This window comes from Podarcis muralis, chromosome 1, assembly GCF_964188315.1.
Source record: "Podarcis muralis chromosome 1, rPodMur119.hap1.1, whole genome shotgun sequence".
NCBI lineage: Eukaryota > Metazoa > Chordata > Lepidosauria > Squamata > Lacertidae > Podarcis > Podarcis muralis.
In genome coordinates, this window is record NC_135655.1 from 75306288 (window position 1) to 75324579 (window position 18292).

At 44.3% G+C, this 18292-nt stretch overlaps 1 protein-coding gene across 1 annotated transcript in view; it reads right to left on the minus strand.

Annotated features, from left to right (window-relative positions):
* MUC5AC (mucin 5AC, oligomeric mucus/gel-forming) overlaps positions 1-18292 on the minus strand; it is a 59737-nt gene that overhangs the window by 17945 nt on the left and 23500 nt on the right. Inside the window, exons 19-31 of the mRNA XM_028734681.2 lie at positions 17880-17932; positions 17392-17492; positions 16128-16279; positions 15872-16010; positions 15652-15765; positions 14910-15092; positions 13145-13384; positions 12371-12527; positions 11311-11439; positions 10046-10196; positions 8417-8463; positions 8088-8315; positions 123-6854 (exon numbers count right to left, since the gene is read on the minus strand). Of these exons, the coding sequence (XP_028590514.2) occupies positions 123-6854; positions 8088-8315; positions 8417-8463; positions 10046-10196; positions 11311-11439; positions 12371-12527; positions 13145-13384; positions 14910-15092; positions 15652-15765; positions 15872-16010; positions 16128-16279; positions 17392-17492; positions 17880-17932 (8426 nt within the window). The remainder of the gene's footprint in view (positions 1-122; positions 6855-8087; positions 8316-8416; positions 8464-10045; positions 10197-11310; positions 11440-12370; positions 12528-13144; positions 13385-14909; positions 15093-15651; positions 15766-15871; positions 16011-16127; positions 16280-17391; positions 17493-17879; positions 17933-18292) is intronic.

Here is an 18292-nt window from a genome sequence, read left to right on the forward strand (position 1 = left end):
AAAGGAGGGTTTAGCAAAAGTGTGGAAAAAATATGCAAATGAATCCATAAGCAATATTATTTTTATAATTTAAAGTAAAAAATGATGTGCACAGTCCATAGAAATCTACATTGGTTACTTACCACGTCTGTAAATGGTTTCATTAATCTTGCAGAAACAGGCAGTTGGTGTTACTGGTACTGTCGTGGTTGGTTTGGGAGTGGTGGTGGTTGTCGTTGTTGGCTGTGTTGTGGTGGTTTTGGGTGCTGTAGTTGTTACTGGTGTCGTGGTTGTTGTTTCTGGAGCTGTAGTGGTGGGTTTGGGAGTGGTGGTGGTTGGGATGGTTGTAGGTGGGCAACGTGGGTTTACTTCACAGCACAACACCCGTATCTCATAATTCAAGCACTGCCTGAATTTCCCAATTTGCTCATTATTCTTGCAAACCAGTCCAGAATCAACACTGCACTCAACTTTCTGACCAAGCTGGTCAAGGCGGAGGTCAGGGTGATTTTCAGCCCTGCACTGGATGTTTGATGGCTTGGCACAGATTTTCCCTCCTACAGCCCGGATTTTGTTATACGTCTCAATGTCACCCCCGTTAGGTCCAGATGTGGGATAGTCAACATCAAACCAGCCGGTCCACTGACATATAGGTCCACAAGTTGTTGTTTCTGGAGAGGTGGTAGTCGTCTCGGTAGTGGTGGTGCTGACTGGCACAGTGGTTGTGGGCAAGGTGGTTGTGCTTACTGGCCGAGGTGTGGTGGTTGTCGTTGTTGGTTGTGTTGTGGTGGTTTTGGGTACTGTAGTTCTTAATGGTGTTGTGGTTGTTGTTTCTGGAGCAGTAGTGGTTGGTTTGGGAGTGGTGGTGGTAGTGGTGGTTGGCTGTGTTGTGGTGGTTTGGGGTGCTGTAGTTGTTACTGGTGTGGTGGTGGTTGTTTCTGGAGCTGTCGTGGTTGGTTTGGGAGTGGTGGTGGTTGGGGTGGTTGTAGGTGGGCAACGTGGGTTTACTTCACAGCACAACACCCGTATCTCATAATTCAAGCACTGCTTAAATTTCCCAATTTGCTCATCATTCTTGCACACCAGTCCAGAGTCAACATTACACTCGACAACTTGACCAACCTGGTCAAGGCGGAGGTCAGGGTGATTTTCAGCCCTGCACTGGATGTTTGATGGTTTGGCACAGATCTTCTCTCCTGCATCACGGATCTTGTTATATGTCTCAATGTCACCCCCGTTTGGTCCGGAAGTGGGATAGTCAACATCAAACCAGTCGGTCCAGTGACATATAGGTCCACAAGTTGTTGTTTCTGGAGAGGTCGTAGTCGTCTCAGTTGTTGTGGTGGTGACTGGCACAGTGGTTGTGGGCAAGGTGGTTGTACTTACTGGCCAAGGTGTGGTGGTGGTGGTGGTCGTTGTTGTTGTTGGTTGTGTTGTGGTGGTTTTTGGTGCTGTAGTTGTTACTGGTGTGGTGGTGGTTGTTTCTGGAGCTGTCGTGGTTGGTTTGGGAGTGGTGGTGGTTGGGATGGTTGTAGGTGGGCAACGTGGGTTTACTTCACAGCACAACACCCGTATCTCATAATTCAAGCACTGCTTAAATTTCCCAATTTGCTCATCATTCTTGCACACCAGTCCAGAGTCAACATTACACTCGACAACTTGACCAACCTGGTCAAGGCGGAGGTCAGGGTCATTTTCAACCCTGCACTGGATGTTTGATGGTTTGGCACAGATCTTCTCTCCTGCATCACGGATCTTGTTATATGTCTCAATGTCACCCCCGTTTGGTCCGGAAGTGGGATAGTCAACATCAAACCAGTCGGTCCAGTGACATATAGGTCCACAAGTTGTTGTTTCTGGAGAGGTGGTAGTCGTTTCAGTTGTTGTGGTGGTGACTGGCACAGTGGTTGTGGGCAAGGTGGTTGTACTTACGGGCCGAGGCGTAGTGGTGGTGGTGGTTGTCGTTGTTGGTTGTGTTGTGGTGGTTTTTGGTGCTGTAGTTGTTACTGGTGTGGTGGTGGTTGTTTCTGGAGCTGTCGTGGTTGGTTTGGGAGTGGTGGTGGTTGGGATGGTTGTAGGTGGGCAAAGTGGGTTTACTTCACAGCACAACACCCGTATCTCATAATTCAAGCACTGCTTAAATTTCCCAATTTGCTCATCATTCTTGCACACCAGTCCAGAGTCAACATTACACTCGACAACTTGACCAACCTGGTCAAGGCGGAGGTCAGGGTGATTTTCAGCCCTGCACTGGATGTTTGATGGTTTGGCACAGATCTTCTCTCCTGCATCACGGATCTTGTTATATGTCTCAATGTCACCCCCGTTTGGTCCGGAAGTGGGATAGTCAACATCAAACCAGTCGGTCCAGTGACATATAAGTCCACATGTTGTTGTTTCTGGAGAGGTGGTAGTCGTCTCAGTTGTTGTGGTAGAGACTGGCACAGTGGTTGTGGGCAAGGTGGTTGTACTTACTGGCCGAGGTGTGGTGGTGGTGGTTGTCGTTGTTGGTTGTGTTGTGGTGGTTTTTGGTGCTGTAGTTGTTACTGGTGTGGTGGTGGTTGTTTCTGGAGCAGTAGTGGTTGGTTTGGGAGTGGTGGTGGTGGTGGTTGTTGGTTGCGTTGTGGTGGTTTTGGGTGCTGTAGTTGTTACTGGTGTGGTGGTGGTTGTTTCTGGAGCAGTAGTGGTTGGTTTGGGAGTGGTGGTGGTGGTGGTTGGCTGTGTTGTGGTGGTTTTGGGTGCTGTAGTTGTTACTGGTGTGGTGGTGGTTGTTTCTGGAGCTGTAGTGGTTGGTTTGGGAGTGGTGGTGGTGGTTGGCTGTGTTGTGGTGGTTTTGGGTGCTGTAGTTGTTCCTGGTGTGGTGGTGGTTGTTTCTGGAGCTGTAGTGGTTGGTTTGGGAGTGGTGGTGGTTGGGATGGTTGTAGGTGGGCAACGTGGGTTTACTTCACAGCACAATACCCGTATCTCATAATTCAAGCACTGCCTTATTTTCCCAATTTGCTCATTATTCTTGCAAACCAGTCCAGAATCAACATTACACTCAACTTTCTGACCAACCTGGTCAAGGCTGAGGCCAGGGTGATTTTCAGCCCTGCACTGGATGTTTGATGGCTTGGCACAGATCTTCCCTCCTGCAGCCCGGATCTTGTTATACGTCTCAATGTCACCCCCGTTCGGTCCAGATGTGGGATAGTCAACATCAAACCAGTCGGTCCACTGACATACAGGTCCACAAGTTGTTGTTTCTGGAGAAGTGGTAGTCGTCTCGGTAGTTGTTGTGGTGACTGGTACAGTGGTTGTGGGCAAGGTGGTTGTACTTACTGGCCGAGGTGTGGTGGTTGGTGTCGTTGTTGGCTGTTTTGAAGTGGTTTTGGGTTCTGTAGTTGTTACTGGTGTGGTGGTTGTTGTTTCTGGAGCTGTAGTGGTTGGTTTGGGAGTGGTGGTGGTGGTGGTTGTCGTTGTTGGCTGTGTTGTGGTGGTTTTGGGTGCTGTAGTTGTTACTGGTGTCGTGCTGGTTGTTTCCGGAGCTGTAGTGGTGGGTTTGGGAGTGGTGGTGGTTGGGATGGTTGTAGGTGGGCAACGTGGGTTTACTTCACAGCACAATACCCGTATTTCATAATTCAAGCACTGCCTGATTTCCCCAATTTGCTCATCATTCTTGCAAACCAGTCCAGAATCAACATTACACTCAACTTTCTGACCAACCTGGTCAAGGCTGAGGCCAGGGTGATTTTCAGCCCTGCACTGGATGTTTGATGGCTTGGCACAGATCTTCCCTCCTGCAGCCCGGATCTTGTTATACGTCTCAATGTCACCCCCGTTAGGTCCAGATGTGGGATAGTCAACATCAAACCAGTCAGTCCACTGACATATTGGTCCACAGGTTGTTGTTTCTGGAGAGGTGGTAGTCGTCTCAGTTGTTGTGGTGGTGACTGGCACAGTGGTTGTGGGCAAGGTGGTTGTGCTTACTGGCCTAGGTGTGGTGGTGGTGGTTGTTGTTGTCGCTGGTTGTGTTGTGGTGGTTTTTGGTGCTGTTGTTGTGACTGGTGTTGTGGTTGTTGTTTCTGGAGCAGTAGTGGTTGGTTTGGGAGTGGTGGTGGTGGTTGTTGGTTGCGTTGTGGTGGTTATGGGTGCTGTAGTTGTTACTGGTGTGGTGGTTGTTGTTTCTGGAACTGTAGTGGTTGGTTTGGGAGTGGTGGTGGTTGTCGTTGTTGCTTGTGTTGTGGTGGTTTTGGGTGCAGTAGTTGTTACTGGTGTGGTGGTGGTTGTTTCTGGAGCTGTCGTGGTTGGTTTGGGAGTGGTGGTGGTTGGGATGGTTGTAGGTGGGCAACGTGGGTTTACTTCACAGCACAACACCCGCATCTCATAATTCAAGCACTGCTTGAATCTCCCAATTTGTTCATCATTCTTGCAAACTAGTCCAGAGTCAACATTACACTCTACTATCTGATCGAGTTGGTCAAGGCTGAGGTCAGGGTGATTTTCAGCCCTGCACTGGATGTTTGATGGCTTGGCACAGATCTTGCCACCTGCATCTCGGATGTTGTTATACGTCTCAATGTCACCCCCATTAGGTCCAGAAGTGGGATAGTCAACATCAAACCAGTCGGTCCACTGACATATAGGTCCACAAGTTGTTGTTTCTGGAGAGGTGGTAGTCGTCTTGGTAGTTGTTGTGGTGACTGGTACAGTGGTCGTGGGCAAGGTGGTTGTGCTTACTGGCCGAGGAGTGGTGGTTGGTGTCGTTGTTGGCTGTTTTGTAGTGGTTTTGGGTTCTGTAGTTGTTACTGGTGTGGTGGTGGTCGTTTCTGGAGCTGTAGTGGTTGGTTTGGGAGTGGTGGTGGCACTGGTGGTTGTCACCATTGTAGTCCTTTCTGGTGTCATTCTAGGCAAAGTCGTGCTTACTACCACAGGTGTGGTGGTTGCTTTTGTTGTTGTGATGACACTGGTGGTTGTTTCCGTTGTTTGTGTTGTGGTGGTTTGCAATTTTGTAGTTGTTGCTGGCTTCGTTGTTGTAACTTCAGTTGTCGGCTCAGTTTTCGGTGTTTCAGGTTTTGTAGTAATTAATGGTGTTGTCCTTGTTGTGACTTTTGTTGTTTGTAGAGGTTTAGTTGTGATTGATGTTGTTCCATTTAGTAGCGGTGCTTTTGATGGCTGTGTAGTTGTCTGAGTTCGTGTAATAATAGTCTTTTCTTTGGTAGTAGTTATTGGTGTTGATGCTGTTGTGGTTGTTTTGCTGGTGGTCGTCATTTGTGAGGTTAAAGGCTTTGTAGTTGTTAGCGGTCTGGTTGTTGGACATGGTACAATTATTTTTTCACAGCATTCAATTCTTATCTCATAATTATAGCAAATTGGTGGAAGTTGTTCTTTGTTGTAACATATGAGTCCTTCTGTTTTACTGCAAGTAACTTTTTGCTCTAATTCATTTAGTGGTGTATCAGGATATCTTTCTGCTCTGCATTCAACATTTTTTGGTGCCTTACAGACTTTGTATCCTTTGGCTCTTATATTCTTAAATGTATCAAAATCTCCATCATCTGGTGCAGATCCTGGGTAACTTATATCATACCACTGTGACCATTCACAAACTTCCTTAGTGCATTGTTCAGGTGTCAAAGGGGCTGTTGTTGAAATTGTTGTCGTTTCTAAACTTTTTGTTGTCTCTGGAACAGTTGTTACTGTTGTTGGTGACTGTGTTGTAGTTGGAGGTGTTGTGGTTAGTGTTGTTGCTTCAGAAGTAGTTGACACTATGGTTGTACCTTTTGTTGTAATTTGTGAGGTTGTTGATGTAGTTGTTGACACAGTTGGATGTGTTGTTTCTTTTGTTGTGGGTGTGGTTATAATTTTAGTTGTAGAAGGTGTTGTTTCAGTTGTAGTTTCTGGAATTGTAGTGGATGTTGTGGCTGTAGTAGTTGTGGTTGTAGATTTAGTAGTAGAAGGTGTTGTTGTGACTGTTGTTGTTTTTGGCTTAGTTGTCACTGTTGATGTAGATGTTGTTTCTGGAGTTGTACTGGTAACTGTGGTAGTTACTGAAACAGTACTTGTGCTTGCTGTTGTAGTTTCTGGAGTGGTGGTTAAGCAGTCAGTATAACAGCAGTATACTTTGATCTGATAGTTATAACACATCTGCAAGATTCCTGACTGTTCTTCATTTTTGCAGACAAAGCCAAATGTCACGTTGCACTGAACAGTTTGTCCAATTTCATCAATAGATTTCTCTGGATATTTCTCTGCCCTGCATTCTATACGTTCAGGTTTTTGGCATATATCTTTTCCTGCAGCCTTAATGATGTCGTATGTTTCAAAATCCCCTTTGTTGTCCAAAGTGGGAAAGTGCACATCGTACCATTCAGTCCATTTACATGTGAGTTTACAAGGTGTTGACCGTGGTATTTCTGTTGTGGTTGCTGGGGTTGTAGTTGAGATGCTAGTTGTTTCGGTTACTACAGTTGTGGTAGGTGGTAGCTTTGGTGTTGTTACAGGAGTAGGAGTTGTTACAGGAAGAGTAGTTGGTGTTGTTGTGTGCATAGTCCCAGGTGTCGATGCCGTAATGCCACATGGTTCAAAGCTACAACACTGGATTTTGATTTGATAATTGTGGCAGCTCATTGGATGCTGATCCTTGTTGTAACAGATTAGCCCCACTGTTTTACTGCATTCTACTTTCTGGCCCAGTTCACTTAATGGAGTATTGGGAAATTTCTCAGCTCTGCAGGCAACGGCCCTTGGAGCTCTGCAGACTTTATATCCTTCTGCTCGTAGTTTTTCAAAAGTATCAAAATCTCCACCATCATCTCCAGAGCCAGGCTGGCTCACATCATACCACTGTGACCACTGGCATACTTCCTGAACACAAACGGATGTTGTTACAGGCACTGTGAGGGTAAAAAGATAAAATGGCACATTAGTATTTTCATGCTTATTTAAACTTTTAAATGTTAAGCATGTACAGTAGAAGCTGTGTGTAAGAAGGAAGTTTCCTTGAGGCTCTTCTAGACTGCCACCATTTCCAGGCGGGATTCAGGCACATACCAGCAAATTCATTTGGTGCAATTGATTTGGTGCTCTTGAGCAACAAACTCACTCCCTTCTAAAACTGAGTTACTTGCAAATGAGACTGGGAAATGCCCTGGAAAAGGGTGGGATAACATTGGCTTGAAACCGTGTTATCCAACCTCCCTGGCAAACAAATCAGAATGGATGCTCAAGAAACAGGTGGTTTGGAAGCAACCTTTGAGGGTTTAACTAAATCAGTTCATCCGAGCCATCTGGACTGAACCAATCCATTGGACCCCTCTGGAACTAGTTGCTGAGTAACAGAGGCTTTTAAATATCTCTATTTCCTTTTGTAAGAACAAAATGTAAAATCAAAATGTTCAAGTGAGGAAATGAGAAGGAAAAGTGATATGGGCTGCTGGGACTGGAGCTCCTCAGAGACCTGAATCAAGAAACTGGGTAGCAGCTGATTGAGATGGGAGGAAAACTGAATGAAGCACATATGAGATGGGTGGGAGCACTATGAATAAACAGGGTACTGCAAGTTGCCCAGAAATTAGTCAAGGAGAACCTGGAGTGAAGCACCTCCATGTTTCTCCTCAGCTCTTTGGGAGATTGGAAACACATCACAGGAGGGACCACAGCTTATTGGCTTACTTAAAAGTATCCTATATACATTTACTTACAAGTAGTTATTCACACCAGTAAAAAATGAAAGATTTAAACTACAGAGGCACAGGTCATATTTTGCATTGCTGGAGCTGGAGAGGTAGCCCTCTCATCCAGGCTTCCCAGAAAACACCCGTCCCTTCCTAGATTGATTGGAATGGCTGGTATTCATTTCCACCAGCTCAGAAAATGCTAAGGGTAAAAACGCCCATGCAGTACCATTCCAGGAGGCAGTACTATGTCTCCGCCATAGCAATGTACCATATAGCTATGCAAAAGGTGGTAAAGAAACTACAGAAATCCACAGACAACGTTGCAGGGTAATGCTCTTGAAATTTATACTCTACTACAATCTACTAATTCCAATGTGCTGGAGATGGGTTTCACTGAACAGGGTAGGGAGGGAGTGAACCATATGACTGCACTATCATCAGAGTTTTTACCTGCAGTAGTGGTTGCTGGTGAAGAGGTACTGGAAAAGTTAAAAACGGTAGTGGTTGGTGCAGTGGTGGTGGTGGTTGTGGTGGGTGTTGTTGTGCATGGGAAGATATTCCTCTCTATTGTTCCATTCTTACTGCAAATCGCAGTGATGCACCCTCCAATGCCATCTGTTGTGTTGTAGATGACATCCCCCGGCTTGCTAATCTTCCCTTCATAGATGCAGTGGCATTCTGTCATTCAAAAGAAATTGTCAGCATTAAACTTCTTAAAATGTAAAAGGCTGTTCCAAATCACTCACAATTCATATTAAAACTTAGCACTGAGAACATACCAAGTTCATCGTATCGACACTCTGGTTTGCCAGCCATGGAACAATAGCTAAAAGGAAAGAAAACACATTTGAAGGTAGTTAATTTTCTTTAGTGAGCAAAGAAGACACTAACAGCCCTCCTTATATTAGTTGTTGGCATCTGTCTGCCTCAAGAGACAATGGAGTGTGCCCTCAGGGGCATATACAACCAGTATAAAAGAATGTCTATGGAGGTGAAATTCTGAATAAACTACTACACTTGGATTGAGAAAGCAATTTTAGGCTTTGACTCTAATTGGTTTTACTCATTTACTCAGAACTAAATTCCATGACATCCAGTAGCAGATTGTGATCTACTGGTAGATCATTGAACGTCTGTGGTAGATCACTGTCAGATCACGGGCTCCCCCCAAAGAAGCTCCCCTAAAGAAAGCGTTCCCCCTCCCTAAAAAAGCTCAACAACTTAGACTAGAACCCCCCAAAAGGTGGTAGATCACTGCCGGTTTCTAACTCTGAGAGTAGATCACAGTCTCTCGGGAGTTGGCCACCCCGGCAGTAGAGCTTCCATTTTCCAGGTGAGTGTGTGAAAGACTGCATCTTACTTGCTGTTGGAAGGAAGTTCCATTGAAATAAATGGACTGCACTTCAAAGTAAATGGAATTAAAATTGAATCATTTATCTTTTTGGTTCCACAGGGAACATCCAATGATTAACTCTAATTTTCTTTTTGTAAAAGCAGATACCCCCTTCCCCCCAACAATTGGTATATTGGCTGTTGTTTAGAAGGTGGGGCTAACTGATGATTCCCAGGTAAGGTCCTCCCCCTATTGTGTGGGCAGGTGGTCCCTCCCCCTACTTGGCCTGATCACCTTGGCAACGCCTCCCCAGGCGGGATTGGGCAACTGGCTGAGGTAGGCGGAGACCTCCAGGTATCCCACCTGGAGAAGGCGAAGCCAAGCCTGTGCTAATGGTGCCACATAGGGTCCAGGGGGCTCCGCGTGACCACACAAAGGGCTTACTTAATGTGGGGAGCGGTCATTCCTAAAGCTGATTTGGTTGGTTATTCATTCTACTAATCAGCATGGACAATGGCTGTGTACATAACAAACATTTAAAGCAAATCTCCCCCTGAAAGAATCTTGGGAACTGTGGTTTACCCCCAGAACTAAAATTCCCAGCACACTTAACAAACTACAGATCCCACAAATCTTTGGGGTTGGGAATGTGCTTTCAATGTGCTTTCAATGTATGGTGTGTACACAGCCCTAAATATCAGAATCTGTCCCTATATAAAAGGAAGAAGCACAGCATGTAGGATAGTAGAGAATCCTCACCAGAACCTACAGAAGAGGAGAAACAAATTAGCTGAGTGAAAGTGAAGAAAAGAGCAGTAGTAATTTCACTAGAGCCTTCAGGCAAACTTTCTTTCTACCACAGTAGAAGTTCAAAAAGAGGTGGGCAGGAGAGAAGAATGGAACCCATATTATAATGTAGTAAGACATGCTGGAGCAGATTAATCCTAAGGAGAACATTTCCAAACTTTGCCTTCTCAAACCTGTTTCTGCAGTATGAAATAGAGCATGCTATGCCTCTGCACAATTTTAAACATTTTTACATTCACATTCTCATCATTTGAAAGACAAGCATTACCATGATTCACAGCTCTTTTGTGAAGGCATTTTTTCTCCTGGTTTATAGTGGTTTCCTTTGCCATCAAAGCAGCCGCACGCTGGAAGATCAACACACTGCATCTCATCTTCATCAAAATAGGGCTTATCAGCTGGACACTTTGGATAGCAGCCTGTGGTAAGAAAGAGAGCTTTTACCATACCCTGTACAAATGTTAGCCTTTAAGCTGATTTTGTGTATGGTGCTGTCACACCATAAACCAGGGATGAGGAACCTTTGGCCTCCATACATTGTTGGACACAAGCTCGCACCAGTCATAGCCAGCATGGCCAAGGGTCAGGAATGATGGGAACTGTAGTTCAACAACATCTGGAGGGCCACAGGCTGCCCATCCCTGCCATATCTTGATCTCAAGCAACTGTCATTTAGCAAGGCTGGGACTCAGGAGAAGAGGCCATGGATGCAGAGGGAATCTCTTGACCAAAAGGAACATTGACCTCAAGACCAGCTTTAGACATTCCTGCCTCCTTGGGTGTTCTAGCATCAAAGGAGCACATGATGCCTGCACCTCTCCACCTTGAAGAAGTTGCCTTGTCTTCCTCGAACTCTGGTCTCCAGCTTAGAGGCAAGAACTGAACCTTGGTCTCCCCCCACCTTCCAAAGTGAATGGCTCCTAGTGGCTGGGCCTCTTTTAACTGTAAGGGCTCTATGCATCAGGGAAGAAGTTAGCTTCCCAATCAAAGCAGCAATCCTACTTAAGGCTCAGTCCAGGATAGTTGGGTGCTGGAACAACAGTCCAGCCTAGATTTCACTTGGAGCTAACTAGGGTTTTACTACTGTGTTTGCTCATCTGCCTTTTTGGACCCCAACCTCTGCTTTACTTGACTCTGTTTATCTGGACCTACTCTCTACTTTGCTGGAATGACCTCAGTGGAACCTGATCTGTGTTTTACTTTGCCTGACCCTGATCATCAGAATCTGACCTTGCCCACTGAAACCCAATCTCTGCTTGATCTGGCTTTGCTTCTGGATCCCAGACAGGGACCAGACGTATGTCACCTTGAATTTTCTGTGTAGCACATGCCTCCACTGGGCTAGATCCTGCCCCCTGGACTGGGACAAAACAGTAACTTCCCTTTCCCTAAACCAAACTTCCCATATTCACAAAGCATCAAGCATTTCGTTTTGGGCAACCACAGTTTTTATAACAATTAATATAAAATGAAGTTTTTAAGTTTCCTGTAATCATCATTAGTAGATCAAGGGTAAGACTACAATCCTTGTACCTTCCAAGCCTTGTAACTCATGGAGGCATTTTCCACTTGGGTTTCTGCAAGTCTTCATACAAGGAGAGCCACAAGGCTGGTAGTGCCACTCACACTCCTCTTTTGGATTATAGTAATCACAGAACAGAGCTGCAAAAGGAGGAAAGGGTTTTTTTTAATGTTACTTTCAAGCAAAGTGCATTAATTTCATAGCACTCAATACCTATCCTTGCACTGTATGCCAGTCATTTCTCATTTCTATGTTCAATGATCTGGTAAGCAATATTAGTTGCTTGTTTTTCCAGTGTCATTATTCACTTCACCAGCCAGGAACACCATCAAATGAATTTTGTGAGCAGGGATCTCAGGAACAGACCCAGTTACCCTCCTGCTACTTCTTCTCCCCAGCTGGTAAGAGGTAGGATCAGAGATGTTGGACTGGGTGGATCACAGGTAGGATTGGGTGGTGAATGCTGGGCCTGGTGAATGGCTACACTTCCTCTGCCAAAATATAAAAGATCCATGGTCTTCTAAACGTGTTACTGGGGTTTTTTGTTGTTATTATGTTATGTATTCTGCGTTTTTGTACTGTAAACCACCCTGTGATCTTAGGATGAAGGGCGGCATATAAATTTAATGGATAACAAGGCAGGCAGCTAGTAGCAGCAGCAGTACTTGTTCCAGGGAAAGTCTTCCTATTTTCCTTGATCTCATGGTCACAGGCAGCTATGGATTGACAGCATGGGAGACAGTAAGGAGGGGATTGGACAGTAAGGAGGGGATATGCTGAGATTTAGCACATTCTGAAGACATTTAGCTCTTGCAAAGTTAGGATAAATTCAAATGTTCATGATATGAATGTGACAAGCAGGAATCATGTTGTGATCGCGTCACTGCATTCAAAATGAATGCAGAAATTGGATTACAAAAATATGCAAACGTTCAGCAATGCTCCAACCTACTGCATGCCATCCTACCACATACCATATATGGTGCTACAAATATAGAAACATTAGCCTACTCCTTGTTCTCACTAATCTATCTTTTTGTTATTACTTTAAAAGGAATGGGCAGTACTTACGGCAGATGTTTGGAGTTCTCCAAGAAATGCAACTGCCGGCTTCATTGCACGCCTGAGCATAGGCGGCTACAGCAGTACAGAAGCATTCACAGTCTCCCCCAGTGTCACAAGCACATGCATCAGAGATGCAGGCTTCATAATATTTAGTTGGTTCAACCTGTTAGAGAAGGAATACACATGGTTTGATTTGTGGTTCAGTCTTAGCAGGCCGTGGTCGGAGAGGGAGGGTGCATTTTCTGATTTTTTTCAATTACAGTTCTCGTTTCTCCGACAAAGTCAGCATGGACAATTTATGACATCAGTCATTGCTTTTATTTTCAAGTTGCACATTTTGTTATAGCAACAGAATTGCACGCAGAGGCAATTTGTTGTTAATAATAAACATGAATGCTTCAGAAACGTCAAGCGGACGTGAAAAGGTTATGTATCATCTACCATTAGTAATTGTCAAGGAAGTAATTTGTCATTGAAGCAAAGGGTATTTTTATGCATCCACTGAGGAAAAAGTAAAATTGGTTGGCAACCCCCTAAATAGTAATTATCTATTAAATGTGTTAATATCAGGCATTTACTGTGCTGGGGAGCCTAACCAATCTGGGGCTCACATTTAATTTTTTCTTATCTGAATTATTAGCTGACAGAATGACAACACATTTTTATGTTGCTCTTATGCAGTGGTTGGTACAGCCTGTCCCAAGAGCAGGCACATCAAGTCTTAAGCTTGGAGCTGTTCAAGTGTCCTATACATTCTTTTAAAAATGCATTTGCCCATACCTGAGAGTGGCAGGAAGCAAACACTTTGCTGTTAATGATGCTACATTGCTTCTGGGCCCAAGAACTCCTATATGGGTTTGTAGAACAAGGATCTCTGCTGCCCGGGGCATCTGGGCAAGTGGGAGACACCTTCCAGCTGTTACCAAACTCCAGTACGTCTCCTACAACAGACTGGCTCCTGGTGGTGAAGTCGTTTATGTCATTGCCATCATAGTTTCCACAGAGGCCACAAACTTGACCCTGCAGAGAGACAAGCACAAGTTAATGAGGAGTGGAAAATTTATTTTCCTGGGATTAGAGACCCTGCATTTTCAAAATGGAATAATACTTTGGTTATTTATAGTGACTGTCATACTTTGTGGGCTCTCCCACTCACAAGGACTTTTTAGTTAATTTCTGCAGAGGAAGCTGATCAGCATGTACATGCATGAATAGATTGACTGTCCCCATTACATGAACTAATAATTTCAAGTGCTCAGAGACCCTATGTACACATCAAACACATGCAGTACACTGAATTAGCACACCTATTTAAGCATAGCCTCATAACATATAAAGTATATTAAAAGTTATATTTTAGGCTTCTACAAGAACAATTGCTCCAACAGTTCCTTTTTTTTAGCAGAAAAAAATGGCATAGCCTGATTCCCCACCAACCCTCAATATTTATTATTATAATTATTATTTTAGAAAATAATTTCATTCAAAAAGATTCTTTTAAAAATACTTCTTACCATAATTACAAATAAAAAAGCAGAAACTTGAGTGATTTGTTTCTGCATCATTAGGGAGTCCTTGAGAGCAGAGGTGGTAATCTCCTTGGGTTTAATTCATTCACCCTTGGTCAACCCTCCTAAGGCTGCATTGCAGTGATGGATGGGACCAAAAGTAGATTCAGCCACTGCACGTTCTCTCTCTCATACACAGGCACACAAGGGAATTATTACCACTCACTTTCCTGTGTATCAAATGATCAATTTGATGACCAGAGGAAGGGCAGTTTCCATCACTATCAGGATGTTGTGCTTGTCCAATTTGGGATGGCCAGCATTTACATATGAATGTGAATGTCAACCCTAACCATATTTTGGATACTGACAATCACAGAATATGTTTTGCTGCATTATTATGAAAAAACAAATGAACCTTTATATACTATCACAGTGGTAACCAACACGGTGCCCTTAAGATGTTGTTGAACTATAACTCCCATCAACCCCAGGCAGCATGGGCAATGGTCAGGGATGATGTCAGGCACCATGTTGTCTATCACTGTCCTGTAACCAGTCCTGTGCGCATTGATCATGCAAGAAAAAATAGTTCTGCGATAAAAATGATAGCTAGAATGTAAAGAGAGCCATGCTGGATCTGGCTGATACAGTCTAGCATTCTTTTCTCACAAGGGCCATCCAGACGCCCATGGGAAGCCCACCATGAGATCACATAAAGAATAATCAATAGCAATTTCTGGAGTCATACTTTATCATAATATGAAGTTAGTACATTGTCTTGTACTTTGTTTTTAATGTGACCAGTTTCTCATTACTATCAATAGTTCTTCATACAGACAAAGAACCTATGTTAAACTACTATGAAGAGGTCAAGTAAGGGGATTCATCTGATAAATCAACTGACTGGAATATTTAAATGCTAACATTAGTTCTTAATGTTTGTCCTTTACATAATTTCCTGGAAGAATGTTGTAGCACTTCTCTTTCATTACACACACACTCCTATATAATCTGATCTGGCATCCTCAGCATACCTTAAATTCGTCATTGAGTTTGATGAAGATACTGGTTTTCTTGTCCCACAACAGGACCAGTCCAGCTGTGGTGTCAATCACCATGTAGATTCCCATGTAGCGGACCTTGAATGGCACTTCACCTCCACCAGAAAGCCTCTGTACCACTGTAAATTTTTCATCAGCGAGTATCAGCTCATAGTTCTGAAAGATGAAAAGCAACAATAAGTTGTAATTCAGCAACTTCTCTTTCAAGTTATTACAACTTATTACTAAACTAAAAACTATGGAGAGACCTGGTCTGAATAGAGATATTGGATTCTTGTCTCATTACACATGCTAAAGCTATTTTTGGTCATCTGCATACTATCCTTTGCTTTTTCCTGTAGGACTAATTCCAGTCGTTAACAGTGTCAACAGGTTTACCACACCCATCGAGTCAATCACCCATCTCCTACTATCCTTCTAAAAAACCCCACCCCACCTTCCCACTATATATAAGGGTCTTCTGTTTCAGTGTATCTGAAGAAGTGTGCATGCACACAAAAGCATATACCCAGAACAAACTTAGTTGGACTCTAAGGTGCTACTGGACAATTTTTTATTTTTTTTATTTCGACTACATCTGACCAACACGGCTACCTACCTTTACAACTTAGTTAGTTTGCACTCCATGATTTCCCCATTTGTAGATTTAATATAACCCAGTTCTGTCCAGGTGCACAAGTCATATTTTGCGTTCATCTTGCCTGAACCTACTTACCCCCATGAAGACTTTAATGGCTTTTGAGCAGGTTGTCCCGGTGGTGCCACAGGGGATGTTCTCCGTGATCACTCTGAAAGTCCCTGCATTTGAATTGTTTTTACCGCAATGATCCTGTGGAGAAGAGGGTTATATGGTGTTCGTGAACACAGCTTGCCATATCAAGACTAAAGACTCTACATTTCAAAAAAGCAAGTGCTTGGGGAGAAAAGTATTATACCTGGACCAGTGTGTATTCACAGTCTCCACTGAAGCTATAGCGTTTGCCATCAAAAGTGATGTAATGACCATCTCCATAAACAGAGCATGTTGCCAGGCAGGGTTCAGTGGAGCACTCCCACTTTCTGTTCTTACATGTACTGCACAGACAGAAATATGGTTAAATTTCACAGTGGCAGGGTTTGTTTGACACCCCCTTCCCATTTAGATGGAAGAGTTCAATACTTTTAGTTCAGCTTATAACAGGCGATACGTACCAAGTATTACATTTCACCTTGATGCTGTCCCCGGGCTTGTATGTGGCTTCATTGTGAATGCATGGACACTCTTCAGCAGCTACACACCCACCTTGGCCATCGGACACCAACTCCTTGGGACACATGCAGCCAGAGACACACTGTGTGCTGTACTGTAACAGAAGATAAGGCAGCAAAATATGTTACTTGACAAATCAATAGGTGAGAAACAAAAGTGACTAAGATACTAGACAGAGTGAAATCAGTATCTGTCCATAGGCACCGACTCCATGGGGCCTGAGGGGGCTCGAGCCCCCTCAAAAAAATTTTTGGGGGGGCTCAGCCCCCCCAATAATCTCGGGCGCCCTTCCAGCAGAGCGCCCCCGCCGTCCCCCGCCTCCTCCCCACCTGCTCCCTCGCCAGCCAGCCAGCCAGCCGCGCGCCCTAGTCGGAGAGCCCCGGCCGTCCCCCGCGAGATTAGGGAATCCCCGGGGGCGGGGGCTCCTGCCTCGCTGCTTCGCAGCACCACCGCCACTGCCAAGGCACTGCCGGGGGAAATTTCCTTCCTCCTGGCCCTCGCGAGAACAGGGGAATCCCGACTGGCCACACCTCCCAGCCAGCCGATTGGCTGGCTGGGGGGCGTGGCTTGCCCTATTTAGGGCCGGAGCCACTTTATTTGCATATTCATGAGCTTATTTATTATTCATGAGCTTTCCCGGCCCCCCCCCCCAATATTTTTTATAAGTCCGCGTCCCTGTATCTGTCTCCAGTGGTGCATTACCAATGAAGACTCAATTAATTAGCAAGCTATGCAAAACTGCTTCAAGTTTACTTTTTCAGAGGAGTTTAGGTGTGGAGAACTTTTCTTGAACTCTTTGAGAGAATGTTATTATAAATCACTAGATTGTGACTTGGTATATTGATACCCTTGATTTTTAAAAAAATGTTGGGTGTCCCTTGATTTAAAAAAAAAATGTTGGGTGTAAGAGTGATTCACAAGTCATAACATGGTGGTTAAACTGGTTTACCATGCCCTGCGCCTCCCTGTCTCTACCACTGAAGTACCTTCTGATGGGTTCTGTAGGCTAGCTTTCGTCATTGCCTCTGATCACCCATCAGCATGACTCCTATTTTGTAACAGGAGACCATGATGAATGCTGAGCGGTGCTGACAGTTTCATAAATTCAGGAAATAAGTGATAACTGCAGTTATCATGGGAACAATGTAATACATACGCTGAACAGGTAATTTAGATAAGAAATGGTTACAATGTAGTCACACTTACGCATCCCATGTCAAGGGTCTGACAGCTCTTCTGACACTCGGCTCCAGTGGCTCCTACTGTGGCATTAGTGCAGTCAAAGTAGACCATGGGAGCAAAACATTCTGATAGAAAGGAGAGCTAGATGAAATCTCAGTTTGAAATTAGACATTAATCACCAAAACAGTGAGTGTATGTCATGAAAACTAGTTCAGGGCACACCATTATCAACACCTCACTTAAAAACACACATAAAAGTCTTTGTACAACGACAACATTATACTTTCACTGCCATTTTTAAGACAGAGGATGGTGGCTATCTTGGCTATGGTGCTTAGCAGATAATAGAAACTTGCATCACTCAAGGTTGTAAAACAACTCCACATCTGTACATTGGAGGGAGCCTATTGGATATTTTCAACCAATTTGCGGAGGACTCAAAGTCCAATTGAGTATTTCAGTTTTACAAGGTCTCTGGAACGACTATTATCTTTTTCTGTGATTTGGCTTACCTGGTTGTGGTTTCACTTCTCCAATGCACTGAAGCTTTCCCTGTGTGCAAGTGCTGCAAGAGATGAAGAATGTTTCTTACTTAAAACCAATTTTATGAAGAGCAGTTGTTCTTGCCTGGCTAAAGGACAGCAACAACAAATCCTTCACGGTGTGGAATGCTGAATTGTCACCTTGTGACCAAAAGGAAAATGTTTCCCTTAAAATAGCCTGTTAAAATGCTTTAAGAATTCCTCCTTGGTGGATCTGGACTGGGCTGAGGCATTTTTATCAGGAGTGGACAGACCTCAGAGATCCACAGGGCACCTGTGGTGCTGTTGCCAGTCTCAAGTTCTCTCCTCACCCTCCACCAGCCATTACTAGAAAGCCCGTTTTTAACAGATGCGATAGTTTAATGGTGGGAGATATAGGATAG